The sequence below is a fragment of the Megascapheus bottae genome, chromosome 11 (genome assembly GCF_031878675.1).
Source record: "Megascapheus bottae isolate mThoBot1 chromosome 11, mThoBot2.hap1, whole genome shotgun sequence".
In the NCBI taxonomy this organism is placed as follows: Eukaryota; Metazoa; Chordata; class Mammalia; order Rodentia; family Geomyidae; genus Megascapheus; species Megascapheus bottae.
This window is the reverse complement of record NC_143519.1, coordinates 33,652,575-33,673,809: the sequence shown is the minus strand read 5'-3', so window position 1 is coordinate 33,673,809 and position 21,235 is coordinate 33,652,575. Positions and strand designations below refer to the sequence as shown.

Genomic DNA, 21,235 nt, shown 5'->3' with positions numbered 1-21,235 from the left:
TATACGGGTACTTTTTCTCTATAACAACAATCATCACAACACTATGGTACTATTTCTTCTCTGATGTCTTAAATGCCTATCATTACCCCATACATCATGAGGTAGATGAACTTAGATGATGAACCCAAAGAAATGGCAGGAGATTATGATAATTTTAGCAATTAACAGTATATGAGGGAGAAAAAAATACTATCAGATAAATTCAACTTCAGTCAAGTAACTAAAGAATTTCTCCCTTTTAAAGCAGCATCTTTAAATGGCAAATCATACAGAGTCTCTATATTAAGCTTGCTCTCAATATTACTTGCTCCATTTCTGGATCTGCTCATACCTGTTTACATTAATTTCATTATTCCTAGATTCAGTCCTAGAATTTCATTTTTTAAATCCTAAAATATAAGAAACATCTTCTAAACTGAATCCCTATTAATATGATTATTATTTCATAGTAATTATTGAAGATTAAAGCTGAATCATGATGTTCTTTTGAAAGTAAAAGAAGAATAGAAGGATACAAATAAAGATGGAAAGGAATAAAGCAAACAAAAGCAGCAGGAGTTAACCTTCCATAAAGGTCCCATTAAATCCAATCTCCCTTACTGCAAGATAGTAGGTTTCTTGTAAAACTAGAATCCAATTCACTATTCATACCCATATGTATTGAAAAAGCACATCAGGGCAATATATGCCTTTAGTGCAAATAAAATCTCCTCTTAAAAAACATAAATGTAAAACAAAAAAATCCATGGACAAATCTTTTGTATATATACCTGTGTATTCATCAGAGCCTTTAGACACTGGATGACTTTGTGCTGATTCTTCTTTACAACTTTGTCTTGGCTGTATTAACATAAAAGATATCAGTACAAAAATTATAATTGAACATACAAAAATATAATTGAGAGAAAAATGTAATTATGAGAATATAAATATGTATGAATAAAATACTATATATTAATACTTACATTTTTTCATTGATTAATTTTTGCAGAATGTCTAGTAATAATCCAAGACCCTCATGTCCAAAGCTTTCTACCCAACTGATAAATGAAAGAAAAGATTTATACTAAGTCAGAATTTCAGTATAAACTATGAATGCAGCATTTTATACATTTAATACTTGTAAACTCTAATATCAGAATAACACCAAATACAAATTCAATAAAGTGCTAATCTCACCAACTCTGATCTGTGGGAATCAATGCACAATCACTTCTGTGCCCTATAGTTTTCCATGATAACACAGGTATTTACATAAACAAATCAGAAAATTTAGTGATCAGATTTACCCACACACCATTAGATAAATGTCAGTTTGCATTTGTTCCAAAGAGGAGAATATGGGCAAGTGAGTGGTGAGTTAAGACTGTGAAAAGAAAATGGAAAAGAGGGAAAGGGAGGGGCAGGCAGGGAAAGATTATTTACAAATTAATCAACATGAAAGGGATGTTCTGGGAGAACTTACCAAACCCTTAAAATGCATTTGTTTAAGTTTTAAGAATTTTATAAGTCTCAAATTTCAGTTGCTATAACACAAATCAATTGAATAATTTACTCTAGCTAAATTATACCTGTTTCATAAAACTATTTTTGGAACTGTTTACATTAATTTTATTATTCCTAGAATAACTCCTAGAATTTTACTTTAAAATCCTAGGATATAAAAACACGGTGTTTAAGAAACTAAGTCATAGGTAGGGAGTTTGGCCTAGGGGTAGAGTGCTTACCTAGCATGCACAAACACCCAGGTTCGATTCCTAGGTACCACATACATAGAAATAGCCAAAAATACTACTATGGCTGAAGTGGTGGAGCTCCATCCCTGAGAAAGCCCAAAGTCAGAACTCAGGCCCTGAGTTCAAGCCCCAAAACTGGCAAAAAAAAAAAAAAAAAAGAAAAAGAAAGAAAAAAAGAAAAAGAAACTAAGTCATCATTACTACAAAGACAGCACACATCTTTAGATTACAGAAAAACTACCTTGGTAAAAATGAATTCTTATTTTGTGGGGATTTAGAAACATAAGCCATAAGTAAAATAACAATAAAATTTAAAATGATTGAAAGGAAAAGATAATAGGTCTGGTCCACATGTATTTCTTTCAATATATTTTGTATTTATTTTGTCTTTAAAGTAGGGTATCTGCTGCCACTCAGTAGATGAATGGATCCAGAAGATGTGATACTTATACACAATGGCATTCTATGCAGCCATCAAAAAGAATGACATCACCCCACTTGTAAGGGAATAGAAAGACCTGGAAATAAACCATATTAAGTGAAGTAAGCCAGACCCAAAGGAACATAGACTTGATGGTTTCCCTCATTTGGAATAATTAGTATACATCTAGGACTCTCCTAGCAAAGAGAACGTAGATACATATGGTCATATAGGATGAGACTAGATGAAAAGAACCCTAAGATACAGAAACAAGAGCTTTATCTTGTATGATTGTTGTTCTTAATATACTATGTTATTTCTCTTCTCTTTTTTGCCCTTATGGTTAATCTCATGTTGTTACTGTATTTGACTTTGTTACCTGGTATTATATGTGTTTATTTGAAATAGGAAAGGGAAGGGAGGAAAACAAGATGATTGGGAGGGGTTGGGGAAGGAAAAGGGGATAAATATATGAGAAGGGGTATCAATATGCAAGAAATAATACACCTACTACCTGACAAATATAGCTGTAACCCCTCCCTACATCATCCCAACAATAAAATAAATTAAAAAAAGGAGAGAAGGTAAATGCAGTGTGTCAAAAAAAATAGAGTATTTCTTTCTAGGGTTTGAATTAAACACACACACACAAACACACACACAAAACTTCATCAAATAATCAAAAAATATGACATCTTGGTCTAGAGGCATGCATGGCTCAGGTAGAAAAAGGCCTTTGTACCAGGCAATGGGCCATGTGTTTAATCCCCCATACCGTCATGAAACAAAACAAGGCGAAACAAAAGGATATCTTGAAAAATAGAAGTCTAGGGTATGGACTAGAAAATATTACCATGTTCTTGACTTACGTTACCATATAATATATGCAATGAAAACAAGAGTATAAAGTCTTTAATGACCAAACAAACAGTACCTGGGAGAAATATAAACATCGGCCAATGGGACACAACAGAAAGCATGAAAATAAAACTGCACATCTATAGCTAACTGGTATGCAATAAAGGTGCCAAGTATGCACTGGAGAAAAAAACTGACTTTTTAATAAAGGGAACTGGGAAATCTTATTACACACATATAGAATCAAACTGTTTCTCTCTCTCTCTCTCTTTCTCTCTCTCTCTCTCTCTCTCTCTCTCTCTCTCTCTCTCTCTCTCTCTCTCTCTCTCTCTCTCTCTCTCTCACCATTTATAAAAAAAAGTATTCTGATCTAAAACTACAATGAAACCTGAAACCATGAAACTCTTACAAAACAATGTGGAAGAATATACTTCAGGACACTGGAATAGGCATATCTTTGGATAAGAACTCAAAGGTACCCAAAGCAAATGCTGGCAAATTAGACTACACCATATTAAAAAGCTGTACAGCAAAGTAAACACCACCAGAGTAATGACTGCTTACAGAATGCCAGCTTATACATCTGATAAGTTAACATAATAGCTAGAATAAAGAGCTAGAAAAAGTGATAATAACTTGATTTTTTAATGGCCAACACATCTAAATAGACATTTCTCCAAAAAAAAGAAAACCGACACATGCTCAACATCATATTCTTCATCACTAATAAGAAAAATGTAGTCAAAAACCCTATGAGACCTAACCTCACTCTAGTTAAGAACACCTACTATCAAAAGGACTATAAAGTAACAAAGTTCTGGCTACATGTAGAAAACAGAGAATCCTTATATACTACTGGGAGGAACACAACTCAGTACAATAGAAAACATTATAATGGCTCCTCAAAAACAGATCCAGCACCAGTGTCTCATTCCTGCATTTCTAGCTAGTCAGGAGAGTGACACATAAGAATCACAATTCAAACCCAATCCATACAGCAAAGTGGATGAGACTCTTATCTCCAATTAACCATCAAAAAATCCAGAAGTACAACTGAGGTTCAAATGGCAGTGTACCAGCCTTGAGTTCGGAGACAGCACCCAGACCCTGAGTTCAAGCCTCCAATACCAGACCCCTCCCTAATGTGTATGTATACATATATATACACATATATACATATGTATATATAATATATAATATACATATATAATATGATATGTGTATATAATATATGGTATAATATTATTGTATATATTATATATATTATACCATATATATATGATATGATAAAATTCAACTACTACATATATTTCCAAAGTAATGAAATCAGCATGTCTACAAAACACTGACACTCCCATATTTTTCACAGTATTACATACAATAGCTGTTATATGAAAGTCTAAATGTTCAGCAATGAGATTGAATAAACAAAATGTAGTATATATACACAATGCAATACTATTCAAATAGAAAAAGGAATAAGTAAGTTCTTCACATTTGTGAATGCATGGATGGAACTGGAGATCATTTCACTGAAACAAGAAAAACAGGAAACACATGATCTCACTCATACCTGGAACTTAGAAAAGTTCACCTTATAAATTTGTTAGTTCAAAGTGGGAGAACAGGAGGGAGGGAGAATAGTTAATCAATGGGTACTAAGTCACAGATAAGACCAAGTAGTTCCAGGGTGCCAGTATAAAATACAGTAACAACCAATATCAATTGTGTACTGCCTATTTCCAAAAAACAGTAGAAAGGATTTTTAATATTTCTACAATAAAGAAACAGTAAAGGATTTAATCTGATTTGATCATCACACAACATATGTATGTATATACACGTAGCAAAACATCACATGGTCTATTCCATTATATTTAAACTTTTTATGTTCCCATGTAGATATTTAAGAATAAATTCAAGTTAAAGTGTAAACTTAGCCAGCAAGGTGGCTCATGCCTGTAATCCTAGCTACTCAGGAAGTTAAGATCTGAGGATTGAGGCTCGAAGCCAGCCCAGGCACTGAAGTCCAGAAGACTCTTATCTCCAGTTAACCACTACAAACACAGAAAATGGAGCTGTGGCTCAAAGGGTAGAGAGGTAACCTTAAGCTGAAGAGTTCAGGGACAACACCCAGGTCCAGCGGCCCAGGCTGGAGTTCAAGCCCCTTGACTGAAAAAAAAAAAAAAAAAATATATATATATATATATATATACACACACATATTATATATAAACTGTTTAAAAACCATCTTCCTCAATTATACTCTATGAGTACAGCGTGACCATCAATAAAAATGTACAGAACTTCTGATATCATGAAAAAGAAAAATTATTTCATAAAAATAATTTTTTCCCATTCAGACTGGTAGTCAGCTTCATGCCAGATTGTTTTATTCATCTCTTGTCTGTGCAATGAAAGCCTTGACATAAGAGACTCAAGCATGCATATCAACAGGAAAGACACTTTCTGTGGAAGACTGAAGATTGCTATAATGGCTAAGATGTAGAAAACAGTTAAACAGAAGTTGCTGTTTTCAAATCAAGTTGCTACTTCAAAAGTGAAGTTTGCTCTCCACTATCAGCAATAGACAGATTACCTGTAGGCATTTTCAATCTTGCTTTCATGTTTCATGAAAACACCCACAGCATCCACTTAACTATTTCCCTTGTTGACATCCTTGTCTGTGTTTATTCTTATTTCACATGCAGTGGGGAAGCTTGAAATCAAACAAGTAAGAAGTAATTTGGAAGTTTTACTCGGTTGGTACTGTGATACACAGAGATTCTACATTCATGAGACCTACTTGTGTTAGTACATCCCACCAGGCCTTCAATATTTGTTGCAGATGAATTTCCAATCATAATCTCTACATTTAAATGTGTGTGGATAAGGAGATTCTGGAGCAAATAGAAATGATTTAGGAGTATTCATGCTGCTCTCACCTTCAATCGCCATGCAGCATTAAGGAACTACTCACCAAAGTCTTTCACCAAAATATATAGTGTTTTAAATTATGTTAATATAACAAAAGACTTTGCTGTACTTAATTAATATGCTAATGTTGTGGCCCACTATAAAATTTAAGAAGCCTATCAACCTGTGTTAATCAGTAAGTTGTCTGATCTGAGTAATTAATAATAGAATACAGCTATTCAAAATTTATCACCCCTAATAAAACAATTATAACTAGAATAACTGGGACACAGACTTCTCAAGTCACTTCTTTCTATACCCACTAGATAGTTCTCGTTTAATCTAGAATAAGAAGTAAAATTTTCCCACTCAGTTATATTATCTGTAAACCAATGCTCTAGTAAACAAAATTCGTTAAAATTGCAAGTAAAAAATACAAGTTTAAAAATATCCTTCAATTCATTGTGGGAATTAATTGCTCAACAATAAATCAAAGAAGTGAGTACTCAAAACTGAATAGTGGACATTACATAGTAAAGCATCATATAAGAATATGTTAGCCTTATACTTTTTCAAATATCATATTATTAAAATATTTAACTTGATCACCCTTTGCATTTCAAAAAAATATAGGGAACTGTGACTGGTCCGGGGAGAAGAATCTAAGACTCCTGATAACCAAAGAAACAAGGTAATTTTTAAACATACGAAAGTATTATTGAAAGGGCAGGATAATAAGCATAAAAAGCTTCCCTTTAAAAATGCCCACAGCCAATGCATTGTTTCATTAATAAGTTGTCATTCAACAAAGCATCCTCTCAAATGTTTCTGCCCAACCCCTTCTATTTTTAAGCAATATTGTTTTTAAAGATAGGAACACAAGTATCACTTCCTTCACTTAAGTTAAAAGTGATATTGAATACACGGGGCTGCAGTCTTGACAGAGGTTTATTGAAATCCATAGCTTTCTGCAAAAGTGAAATATTTCTCATCATCAGTGTAAGAAACAACCTGGAAAGAAATTATCAACAGATCTATAAATGATCAATCTTCAGGCACCAAAGTCTGTTCTGTGACTGTCATCACAGTTCTATCAGGCATAATGTGGTTTAATTGTGTTTATGGATGAATAAGCACTGTGTAAATGTCTCTTTGCATGAATAGAAATAGTATTTATACTAGAAAACCTTGCTTCAAAATAGACAAAAGCGGTGTGATAGGTGCTGGTATAACCTACCACTTAAATTTGTGTAACAGGAATTATCAAAATCTTCTAAGTATATTACTGCACAGCCCTTCCCAGAAGAAGCCTCGGGAAGATGGAAAAACTTCGACAGAGGCAAGAAAGAGCAGTTGTCTGGTATGGTAATGCTCAAACTACCTTTAAATGTCCAAAGTTAGTTTAGGCTCTGAAATACAGTTACTGCTTTCACAGATACAGCTACTATAGCTAATTACCTCAAAAAGCAGTGGAGACAATAGTCACACTACCTCATCAAAAGGACTCAAATGCTATCAAGTATGTGCCCCACCAAATGCTACTCTCTCACACACATACACTTTACATGTATTTATTTTAAAGTTATCATCCCTATTCTCAGATGTACTTATATAAAGAAAAAGACACTATGTGCCAATGGCTCACAGCTGCAATCCTAGCTACAAAGGGGCTAAGAACTAAGGATCTTGGTTCAAAGTCAGCTTGGACAGAAAAGTCTGAGACTCTGCTCACAAACTCAAATTAACCACCCAAAAGTCAGAAGTAGAAGTGTAGCTCAATTGGCAGACCATCAGCTTTTAAAAAAGCTTAAGGTACAGTAATGTCCAGGTTTTGAGTTCAAACCCCAGTACCAACACCACACACACACACACACACACACACACACACACACACACACACACGCACACACACACGCACGCACAAATATATCCAGGATTATCATATTATCTGAAATGGAATAAGCTTATCTGACAATAATGGAAATAATGGCAGCTTACTCAATACAAATTTCTTTAGAACAGAACAAAACTACAATTTTTATTAGACATAATCCTTGGATTGATGAGGCATCCCACTGACAGCTAATTGTTCTAATGGTTTAGAATAAACTCAATCTCATTCAGCTGTTATATGTGAGAAATTTGCAGAAAAAAGTAAGTCATCAGGGGTGGTAAGAGGGAAATGGGGACCAAGACATGAGAAAGGGTATCAATGTATGTGAAGTAATGCACCCTCTATCTGGTTAATATAATGTAACCCTTCTATTAATTACAATAAAAAATATATGAAAAAAAGTTTAAGTCATTTATGTGTACTATAGGTGTACCGGTACTTAGGCCTGTACCCTTATTGTATATACAAATGGAAAAATACAAGATAACATTTCTGAGCTCCCTGTGAACTTTCTTGCTAAAAACACCAAATTTTATTTCATAACATATTTATCCAAAATGAAGCAAGGATAATGAGTCTGGAGTCCCTGTCCTACATCACACTTTATGATTTGATTGACTGCTACTCAAAAGGTGATGCTTCATTACTGCTAAACTCTGGAGTGTTCATTAACAAAGTCAGTGAGCCTTTTCTAAGAGCTCACTGTGCTTGATCGTGCACTAGGTATGAGAAATGAAAAAAATAATAAAATATGTTCTCTGCCTTGAAAGGGCTAGTGGTTGAAACAAATGTCCAACGAAATTATTTCCATAATGCAATAAGTACTATAATCATGGTGTTACGGGAACGCGAAGTACAATATCTATCTCCCCTAAGGACTGCAAAACAGATGACGTCTGACCTGAGTATTGAAGGTGAAGACACAGAAAGGAAGTTAGACTTCTAAGCAGGAGGGAATACCCACAGAGACATAAGCCATAAAAAGACATGTCCTGTGCAAGATACAAAAGGTGGCTGTAACAGAAAAAAAACATAAATACATTATTTGAAATATGGAAATGAAGTTATAAAAGAGCTAAGCATAACAAAGAGTACTAAACCCTACCCACCAAAATATATGACCCTACTTCAAGAATCTATAGTTTTATAACCTCACATAGAAAAGAATAAAGTAGCTAATAATATGAACTTTAAGTAGAGGATCTTCTAAATTAGCCAAGTTAGTACAATATAATTATATGACCCTTAAAATCCATGATTCAACTAGATTAGAAAACAACAAGGAAGACTCAATTCTCGAAGGGACTCAAGCTGGCTTTGAAGAAGAAAGAAGAGAAACAGAAGCCAAGGAATGCAGGTGGAACTCCTTAAACTGTCTTTGATTGTCACCTTGAAAAGAAACAAGTAGACTCAATCTCACAGCTACAAGGACTTGTGCTCTACCCCCAACAAATAGTAAAGAGTTCCTAATCGATAAATTCGGAATGTCTCTCCAGTTATTTCTCCTGATTTCCTTCATCAATATTTTATAGTTTTTAGTCTAACATCTAGTGATATAACTAATTAGAATTACAATTTTTGAGCAATTACAAACAAGGTTTTTCAATTTTATTTTCCACAATCAACTGTCTAGAAAGATAAAAATTGATTTTGGTGTTTATCCTGAACTTCCTTTGACATTCCTGAGCTCATTGATGAGCTCTTTTAAACAACCATGCTTCATCTTCATGACTCACTCATCCACTAAGGAGCATACACAATGGAGTTTTATGCACCTATCAGAAAGAACAGCATTGCCCCATTTGAAAAGAAATGGAAAGACTTGGAAAAAAATCATACTAAGAGAAGTAAGCCAGACCAAAAGGAATATAGGCTACATAGTTTTTTTCATATGTAATAATTAGTGTGCATCTAGGATTTTCCTAGCAGAGAAGCTATGTGCATATGGCCATATAGGAAAGGCAAAATTAACTCCAATATAGGAAAACAAGAGATTGGTGTTTGTAATGTACTATGTGAAGATATTTCTTTACTTTTTTTGTATTTCTTTTATTGTCTTTTGGTTTTTTCTTTCCCTTAAACTCTATCGACTGTTGTTGCTTATCTGACTTTGGTACCTGGCGTATTGTATATACATTTATTTGTTTATTTGAATCAGGGAGCGGAAGGGGAAAAACAAGATGAGACAAAGGACAAAGGATAACAGGACAATATGCTAGAAATGTACCCTACAATACGGGAGGGATATGGGAGGGAAAGTGGGAGACAAATATGAGAAGGGGTCATAATGTTCAAGAAGTAATGCACTCACTATCTTATGAATATAACTGTAAAACCTCCATACATTACTGATTAAAGAAAGTGAGAGACAAATATGGGAAGGGGTCATAATGTTCAAGAAGTAATGTACTCACTATTTTATGAATGTAACTGTAAAGCCTCTGTACATTACTGATTTAAAAAAAATACAATCTAAAAAAACATGCTATTTGAGCCAGGAGTTTAGCCTAGTGGTAGAGTGCTTGCCTAGCATGCATGAAGACCCAGGTTCAATTCATCAGTATCAGATATATAGAAAAAGTCAGAAAGTGGTGCTGTGGCTTAAGTGGTAGAGCTCTAGCCTTGAAAAAGCCCAAGGACAGGGCTCAGGCCCTGAGTACAAACCCTAGCACTGGCACAGAATAAATAAATAAATAAATAAATAAATAAATAAATAAATAAATAAATAAATAAATAAATAAATAAATAGTGCTATTTGCAACTAAGGACTGCTTTCTCTCTTCCTTTGTAATTTATTTGTTTTTCACTTTCTTTTCTTGAGTCAATATTCTGGCTAGAATTTCCAGCTCTGTTTAATGAATGGTGACAACATACATCCTGACTTGCTATCAATCTCAGGGGAAAGCACTTAGATCTTTCTTCCTTAAACAGTAAAAGCTAGATAACTTCCTTCAATTTCTATTTAGTTAAAGAAGTTCCCCTCACTAACAAAATGTGATATTCCCTAGTAACCTAACATTATTAGGGACCCCTATCTGTTCAGTCTCAGGACCAGAGGTAGATGGTATTACAATGTTGGAAGTACTTGAAAAAGTAATGGAGAAAATAAATATGAGTATAGAATGAGTCTGTGTCTACTCTTTCATTATCAAGGTTGCTACAAGTATGTAAACTTTATTAAATAATTCATATATTGTTCCTCTTTTTATGTAACTAATTTCTACTTTCGTATTTATTATTTCCTTAAAGTCATTTTTCTTTGGATTTATTTTTTCCCAGTGCTCTATTCTTCTAGGAAATTCCTCAGATAAGATTCTAGTCCTTCTACTTTTCTACTTTGTCAAATGCTACAATGTTCTTTTCACTCCTTTAGATGCATGCTACTAATTCAAATATTGTTCTTTCAGTAAGTCAGCCCATGTTTTATTTCTCCTGATATTTATTTGACATATAGATTATTTAGAAATGTGTTATTTAGTTTCTAAGTGTTTAGAGAGCCATTTGTTACCTCTGCCTTAAGTCCTTTATGGCATTCTAAATTTGATGGAACTCTCCTTCATGGCAGAAACATGGTTTTTCTTGATTATGCTTTGTGGACAATTCAAAAGAATTGATATTCTTTTATTTCTGGGTAGCGAATACTATAAATTCTGTTACATTCTTTTACAGGAATGTATTGAGTTCTTTGCTTTTGCAACTTCTACTTAAATAATTTTTGGCACAAAAAAAAGAACTCTTTATTTAAATTAAAAGATAGAGTTAGTCCCAACCAGGACCAACTATGTTCTTGATGATTGTGTTCATTATTATGATTGTGTGATATTAAGAAGAGAAAGTTATACAAGCAGATAACATTTTGGGGAAGAGAGTTGTCCTTTCTGTAAAACCTATCAATAAGGCTTTGAAAAATCTCAAAAAAACATCAATTTTAAATTCATAGAAGAGAAAATATGGTCACATCTGTAATATTAATTAGAAGATAATACCAAGATGATTTTTAACAATAATAATTCTCTATTGATTACTTTGTAAAAGCTTCCAAGTTCCAAAAGCTTCTATGGCAAAAACCAGTCCGTACACTTTACCTAAAAGCAAGTTCCAGGTTTCACATATTTTCAAGAGATTTTCTTTCAATCTTTTTAATATTTAATGATTAGAGTACATTTGAATCATTCATTTCATATTTCCATGTTTTAACAAACTTTTCCACATAACATCAATAGTTGACAGGAAGACTTCTTTGTAGACATGCATGCACAAGTCTCTGTCTTTCTGTCTCTGTTGCTCTCCCTCCTTCCCTCCTCCACTCTCTTTCTGACCACACACACACACACACACACACAGAGTTAAAATTAATATCTCTTAATAACTATTTTTTATTTTGCTTTTGCATATTATCCTGTTCACTTTCCTGTACTAAACTTACATCTTCAGAAGAAAATGTTTAATTCATCCAAAAAATGTAACATTACATAAATATCTAGGAAACCACAAATACATTTTAGTAAAATTCAATGTAATAAGCGTCTTAAAATGCAGGAAAAATGTATCACTGCACATATATAACAAACTAACAATTTCCTACATTAAATTTAGAAGGTCACTTTAATACATATCCAGATCCAATTGTCATTGCTCTGTCAGACTAATATATCACACCAAGATTGAATATAATAATAGTTTATGTTAAGCTCTCATCTTCACATACACTTAGGCAGGTGATAAAATACTTAAAATGGTTAAGCAAAGAACTATACTATACATACATATGCCATTTAATAGGCTATTCAGAAAAGCATGCTATTTATACAATCAGGGGAAATAAGTAACTAAAACAATGTTCTGATAGAGGTCATCAAATATAGTCTTTACTGTGGACAATTTGAGGCACTTTTTAAAGAAATTATGTGTTTAAAAGTAGCCACCTGTTTCCCCATCAGTAACTGTTATACTTAATGCAATAATAGATTAAGAGACACAGCCTACTTTCACTTTTAGCTATAATGCAAAGAAAATTAAACCTCTAGAGAAAATAGTCCAAATAACGTTAAAAGAAAATCATGGCTTCCTAATTAATTTACTAGCTATTAGGAAGCCTACAGAGTGGGAGAAGATCTTCACCAACCAAACAACGGACAAAGGCCTCATATCTAAAATATATCAACAGCTCAAAAAATTGAATCACTCCAAAACTAATCTCCAAAGTAACAACCATCCCATTAAAAAATGGGGCAAAGACTTGAAGAGAGTCTTCTCTGAAGAAGAAACAAAAATGGCCTATACACACATGAAGAAATGCTCAACATCTCTGGTCATAAAAGAAATGAAAATCAAAACAACTCTAAGATTCCACCTCACTCCAGTTAGAATGGCCAGGATCAAGAAAACGAATAATAACAGATGCTAGAGGGGATATGGCCAGGAGGGATCACTACTACACTGTTGGTGGGAGTGCAAACTCGTTCAACCACTATGGAAAGCAGTGTGGCAGTGCCTCAAAAGGCTAAACACAGAACTCCCCTATGACCCAGCAATTCCACTACTTGGCATTTACCCAACCATCCATAAACAAGGGCATACTAAATCCACTAGCACAACAATGTTCATTGCAGCATTATTCACCATAGCAAAGATATGGAACCAACCTAGATGTCCCTCAGGTGATGAGTGGATCAACAAGTTGTGGTATTTGTACACAATGGAATTCTATGCTGCTGTCAGAAAAAACGACATCGACCCATTTGTTAGGAAATGGAAAGACTTAGAAAAAATCTTATCAAGTGAAGCAAGCCAGACTCAAAGGAACTTAGGTTCAATGGTTTCCCTCATTTGTCATAATCAGTAGAAACCTTGGGCTCTACTAGCAGAGATCTGCAATAGAGCAAAATCTTGATACATAAGGCCATATAGGATGAAGCTAATTGAAAGGACCTCCAGGATATTGAAACAAAAGCCATATAACAAATGATTGTTGTCCTTAATGTACTATGTTATCTCTCATCTCCTTTGCTGTCCCTTGGTTATCTCATATTGTTACAGTATCTCACTTTGTTATCTGATATATTGAATTTATTTGTATTTGGTTATTTGAAATTTGATAGAGAAGGGGGTGGGGGGAGGGTAATGAGTACCAAAACATGTGAAAGGGTATCAATGTATGTGAATTAATGCACCTTCTATCTGGCAAATATCATGTAACCCTTTTATTAATTACAATAAAAAAATATTTATTTATTCAGAAAAAAAAGAAAATCATGGTAATAGACATAGTAAAAAAGCATAAGAAACAAGTCTTTCATTCACATGAATAAAAAAAGACAGTAAAAGAACTGTAAGCTAAAACAACATATATTAGCCTGTGCTTTACTCAAACCTTAAATCCATTTGAAAAGAAAGACTGTTAAAAAGGAAATATCTAATTTGAAACACAGTAAACATTATCAAGTAGATTTCAAGGTATTAAATCAAACATACTTACTTCCTGAACAAATTGACATTTATCCATCTTAAAGTTAGACTAATATGAGGGAAATAAATTAGGAATATATTTCAGGCCTTGTACCATATATTATCATCCTAAAATTTAAATACACTCACCACTTCTACATATCACCAAGTATATCACCTCTAACAACAAAGTCCAAAGTCTGCCCTTGATTCTATAAGTGCCATTGAACTTCAATGACTTTTCTCAAGATGGTGCTCCCCTCCATCAAACCACCTCCTGTGTGACAACTTAATCAATTTTATCTTTCAAGAGTCAATTCATGTCCTTCTTTAAAATCTTACTAATTTAAGTTTTCCTTTTGCTAACTGATTTCCATTCACTTGACCCCATATCCCACACTAGTTAATGCCACTTCTCTCCTTTCACTTACAGCAACAGATCAATTTCACAAATATGGTCACAGTTAGTATTCTGTACACATATGTTCACCCAATCTTAAGTGTCTGGCTTTTGTCACCCAGACTTGATACAAGTTGCTCTTCTAAAAAGTCATCAATTACTTTCCTCTTGTCAACTCTAGTAGTGTCATATCACTTCTTAGCTATAATGAGGTTCGTCACTCCCTATTTTAAAGCTCCTTCTTTTACTTGGTTCTTTACACCCAGCTTAGCTGCTCAATTTGCTGTTCTGATCCTTACTCTTTTTCTGAATTCACTTTCTGAATCTTTTCAGAACCGGAGTCTTTGGTGCTTTTTCCAAACACCCTTTGGATCTTTAGCTCTCCTTTGACTTTTCATTCATTCTTGTGGCTTTATGTGCAACTCACATATAAACTAGAACTAAAGTTTCCGCTTGACACTTCTCTACCAAGCCCAGAATTCATATATGTAGATGCTTGCTAGATACAACTCAAACTATGAAGCTCACTGATACTAACAAAGCCATCATAGCTTATGTCAAATCTAATGCTTTACACATGCTAGACAAGCACTCTCCTGATTAGTTGTACTTCCTGTTCTTCAAATTTAACATACTTAAAAGGGGTATTTCTTCAAAACGCATCACACCTGCTTGTGGACACCAGTAAACACATGAAGGCTAATGCAGAAGAACTGCAGTTCAAGGCCAGCCTGGCTATATAGTGAAGTCCAGGCTAGTTTAGACTCTTACATCTCTAGGCAGAGAAACTCTGTTTATAAATGAATCAGTAAAAATTACTATCTCTCTACATGCTTGTATAACAAAACTCTATTTGTGCAAGTTGAAAATCTAGATACAATTCTTGATTTCCTCTTCCTCTTCACAACCAGATCCAATCCATCAATGGCTCTGAAGTTTACACCTTCTATTTATCTACAAAGCCTACCCAATACTCATCTCAATGCCACTTCCTTAATCCTCATCCTCCCGTTATTCCTATGACTGTAGCCAGAAACTAAGAAGTTTTCTGTTGTATTAACTTATTTTCTAGGCACTCCCTCTCCTTTCCACCTCCATATAAGTGTCTGACTGATCATCTATCTATCTCATCTATCTCTCTTGCACACACAATTCTCTCACAAATACATACAACATACACACACACACACACACACACACACACACACACACACTCAAATCTTTCATCTCATTTTTCACTCTCTCCTACCTTCAACACATTCTACCCATGGCAGCAGGATGACTTCTTATGTAAATTCAAATTTAGATGTCGTATCTGCTGAAGATCATTGAGAATAAAAATTCAACCTGCAGCTGGGTATGGTGACTCATGCCTATAATCCAACTACTCAGGAGGCTAAGATCTGAGGATCTCAGCCCAGGCACTAAACTCCATGAGACTCTTATCTCTCAATTACTACTAAAAACCAGATGTGGCACTATGACTCAAGGGTAGAGTAGTAGCCTTGAGCTGAAGATCTCAGGGACAACACCCAGGCCCAGAGTTCAAGCACCACAATTGACAAAAAAAAAAAAAAAAAAATTCAACCTGCCTATCATGACAGGTAAGATCATTCATGATGTGGCTATCTAATCCCCACCTGAGCGGGCTTCTTAGATTCCACTGAACAGCACTGAAAAGCAATTAATTCTACATTAAATTCCAACCTTGTGCTACATCATCACTCCATTCCAGGGTCTCTGCTACCCAAAATGTGCTCTAGCCCACCACACTACCCAAGCTGTACTTAACTACTTCCCAGTCCCTTTCATCTCTCAAACTCCAGTACTTCAAAAAAGGCTTTCTGTGAGTAACATACATCAAAGGGCTCTGGATTCTCTACTCTTAGTTGTTCTTTTTTCCTTTATTGAATTGTAAGATCTCTTGTTTTATTTACTTGCTTTCAAGGGGCTCTCCCTCCTTCCCATCTGCCCATCTCTCTGCCTGCTCCATCTCCATCTTTATCTGTTTGTCTCTGACTCTGTTTCTCTCTCATACACACTTTCTCATTGCCTTTCCACTATGCTTCTATTTTATCATGTTAAGGGAATGTAGAATATTTCTTACAAGAACAGATTAAAAAATCCTGTTGGATACTCTAATGATTTATTATTCTACCACATACCTCAGAACTTAATTAGGCAAGAGCATGTGGCATTATTTATTCCTTAATGTATGCTGGATGTTTCTCAAAAATGTAAGAACTAGAAGTCATGCACCTAATCTGTACATCCAACACGATAAGGCATAAAGACACTCTAAATACTTGATCTCTTAACTTGCAAAGTGAACAGTACAGATTTATGCATTTCATTTTATTTCATGCATTTATTTCCTTATTTTCTTGCTACAAATCAAATCCATTTAACATGCACCCTGATCTTTTAAGTTCTACAGTAAGTTCCACAGCATGATACTTCATCACTCTTTTGAGAAATTCATAATCTGGTCCTAGGTTACGCGAAGAGAGTGGTCCTAGCACAAGGTAGTAGAAAGAGTTAAAAACCAGTATACAAAGAAAATGTTTGTTTTATTTGTTTTACAAGCATGGGGACAGAATCTAGCACTCTGGAACGTGCTAGGCTCTTCCACTGTCCTATAGTCCCACAACTAGGAAAAAGAGATTCTTATCACTAAACCTGTCACCCAATAAAACATCCATATACAGTCATTTCAGTTTCAAATTCAAATTCTCAAGGACACCAGACACATGAGATAAGTGGTAACAATACTGAACAGCACAGCATATACCACTGCTACTGTTTCAGAAACTTCTACTATCTTACAGTTCAAGCAAATAGTTTCTATTTAGTCCTTTAGAAATACTGGTAAATTATTCCATTGTTCTAAACTTCATCTGGGTGTTTCTATTCTTTCATCCTTTATTAACCTGCATCATACAAGTTATATCTTGCAGCTATATATGGAAAAAGAATGGCAAACATAGACAGAAAAACAAAACCTGAATGTTACACCATTATAAGGCAAAGAAGTTTTACTATTAATGCTTCCTTCTGCTCTAAGTCCTCTGCCTTATATTGAGGGCTTTCTTCTTTATATGTAAGAGAATACCAAGAAAAATGTCATTCCTTAAATCCCTTATGCAACTCAACTAGCAATCCTCTGAAATACAGATAGTCGTCCCCCAGAATTACTCTAACAAACTATGTTGATTCTCTTATTGAAACAAAAAACAAAATCAGTAAAGAACTTTATATGCAGAGCTGTTATGGCCATGAACATATAAGGTTAGAGTCCCAGAAAACAGAAAATTATAATGGAAAAGAAGGTAAGGTCCATATGTTTCAACTTTATATCAATGGAATGCTATAGAAACACGATAGCATTTTTCTTAAATTGTCATGGCTCACACTGTAAGTTCTGCTGTCATTTAAACAAGTAAACTGATCTTTACAAATAATTAGGTTTCCATTATATCTTCTCTATGGTGTTTGAATGCCCATAGCACAGATCCAAAAGTATTTAGATAAAAAAGTCATCTTACAAGCGGAGACCAGAGGCTCATACCTGTTATTCTAGCTACTCAGGAAACTGAATACTGAGGTTCGAAGCCAGTCCAGGCAGGAAAGCCCATGAGACTCTTATCTCCAATTAATCACCAGAAAAAAAAAAAAAGTGGAAGTGGTAGAACATAAGCCTTGAGCAAAAAAAGCACAGGGACAGTGCCCAGGCCCTGCATTTACACCCCACAACCCACAAAAATAAAAGTCATTTCACAAGACAAAGTCACATTTATCCCTTCTTAAATGCTACAGAGTCACATATGCCAAGCAATGTGAACGGGACAGATCCACCATTTCTACTTCTGTACAAACTTAACAGAACTACTCCATTTTAAGACTACTCCATTTTATCTTGTGACTAATTTTACAGATTACTAGAGTATTTTTTACAAAACAAATCACAGGCATCCACATAGAAATACACAGATATGCATATATATACATATCATTTATAATAGATTGGGAGCACTTTACAATACTAGGTATTTTCTGGTCAAGTGTAAATTGAGCTGAACTACTCTTATTCACAAACCACACAAAATATGCATTTATCTAATAAATGCAATTGTTAAATTTTCAATACACAATACTTTTATTAACATTGCATTCTAAGTCAAAGCTTTTAAGAAGCAAGTTATATTAACCTAGACACCAAATATTTATAGCAGGCTTTACTATTTACCAGCAAATCAAAGCTGTTGTATGAATGATACTGCACAAGGGAAGACTTCTTTTAGCGTGGAACTTCTGATCTGAAGTTCACAGATAAATTTCAGCAGATTTGGAAAAATTGCAAAAACACCAGAAAACAATGACATGTCTTTTAAAACCATAAACACACTGTGTATTTGAAACCTAATATCCACTCTCACACAAAGCATTTTTCACTAATTGACTCATCTAAGCACTTTTAGGAAGGACAGCAAAATTATCTAAATTAGAGAACATTACTGTAATAAGCAGGACTAATTGTTAAACAAATTACAAAGACTGAATGATAATTAAGATATAAATAATACAAGGCCTAGCCTAAGATAGATGGCAATGCCTAAATAAAGAGGCAAAGATGATTATTAACATGGAACATTATAGTTTTTCGCTCAATTGAAAGTAATCTTGACAAAACACTTTCAAGGTGTAAAAAATAAGCATATCTTGGAAAAACTACTCCTCCCAAAAATGCACTACTTAGTATTTTTAACCTACTTAAGAGGATGCTTCTGGACATCTGTCCTGAACCATATTCCCAATTCTCTCATCCTGGCCAGCAGTATCCACACTGAGGCTGCTAAGGTCCACATCTATAGTACTGCCTGTTCTCCTCCCTCCTTTCGATTCTTCAAGCCTAGTATAAAACCCTCATATATCTCCCTATACTGACAGGACAGCGCTGCATACTGAAGGCAACCTCCCCTAAAGCACACCTTTCTTCTCAGGACTCTTTGTTTGAATGCCCAGTCTTAATTAGTTTTATATCTTATGAAGTTCTTTGAATTTCCAGTCTATTTCCTTTATGCACTCTTTCAGTTTTCAATATAACACTAAGACTATAATGATCAAGCATTATATAAATCAAAGAAGTTATTACACAAATGCCTAATGTAGTTGCTTGCCATGGCAGATTGACCACATGTGCAATCCAATATGGCAGCCACTAGCCACATATTGCTCTTTAATTTAAAATAGTGGTGTATTTCTATTTTATTTTAGCTAACTTGCTTTAAATAGTCACAAGTGGCTGGTAGTTAATGAATGCAAGAATAGAAGAAAAGAAATCTGAATCACCTGTATTATTTCCCCTTTGGGGCATGATTAAAGAGAAGGAAAGAGAAAAAGAAATAACAGGTTACAAATCACCTGCCCATTTGAGAAGCCAACATATTAGCACACCTTAAGTCTATACACATATTCAACCTATGTATATGTTCATTCATATATTTTAATACTACAAGGGCTACTTTTTAATTTTTACAAATCATCCCTTAATTAAAACCTTGAGATGTCATGGGAATAAAAATAATTGGAGCATTTGACAGAAATGAGTGCAATCACTACAGTGATTGCCAGGAGCTTTCAACTACAAGCTCAAGCTCTTCCACCTACTTTGTCCTCTCAGTCCAAGCAAAGCAGCAAAATGAGATTACAAAACTGACAATGGAATAATGACACTCAGAGGCTATCTGCTTATGTTGATGTAAACATGTTTTCATGAGGCAAATCATTATGGTTATCAATGAAACTAAATCTAATTCCAGAATATGTTTGGAATCCTTCTAAGGAATTAAGTGAGAAAATATTTCTTATGAAACTTAAAATGCAAATTTTAGCTTCAATTAGAGCAAAATAATAAAATCATGAAACACAAAGACTTCCTATCACAAGATTTTCTGAGCTATAAATCTTGCCTGTGACAGGTGCATCAAAATTGAGAAAATGAAGATACATTCTGTAACTAATTTGGTATATGCATATATGAGTATAAATTATAGATGCTTGAAATCAATCATAATGATGTTAGTGTCTACCTTATTGTTTTTACCCAAATGTAGTCAATCATTCAATCCTAATTATTGGCTATGTCAAGCTTCACAAAAAGTTCTATTTGCTAATTTGAAGAAGTTAGTCTTTACCTGTGTGTTCAAATCTAGATCAAAACTGTCACTAAGAATACTGTACAATCAGTAACTCTCATTAAACAGAAGATTTCTGCAGCCTTCACATCAAACCATTTTAAAACAAAGCAAATTATCTGGAGGTTAACAAGTTTTCACATAATTCACTATCTGGATAGTATAGCTTGACATGACTCATAAATACTAGGTATAATTACTAGGGTTTCACAAGTTGCTGAATGGATCTAAAAATATTACATACCAGAATGGAAAAAGAGAAAGCCAATTTGACAGAAAGGGAGTCTACTTTTATCTTCATTCTTATTTTAAATAAATTCTGATCTTAATTCCTTATTGAAAAGCATAATTAATCATTTATTTGTTTCT

The 21,235-nt window shown here is 34.2% G+C and overlaps 1 protein-coding gene across 3 annotated transcripts in view; it reads right to left on the bottom strand.

Moving 5' to 3' along the window:
- The window catches only part of Diaph3 (diaphanous related formin 3), a 440,087-nt gene that overhangs the window by 315,360 nt on the left and 103,492 nt on the right, over positions 1-21,235 (bottom strand). For all 3 annotated transcript variants that reach the window (XR_016537097.1, XM_090342066.1, XM_090342064.1), the window contains 2 exons: positions 966-1,040; positions 771-840 (listed from right to left, as the gene is read on the bottom strand). Coding sequence is in view for 2 of the 3 variants with exons in the window: in XM_090342066.1 (XP_090198192.1) it covers positions 771-840; positions 966-1,040 (145 nt within the window). In the remaining variant the exon portion in view is untranslated. The remainder of the gene's footprint in view (positions 1-770; positions 841-965; positions 1,041-21,235) is intronic.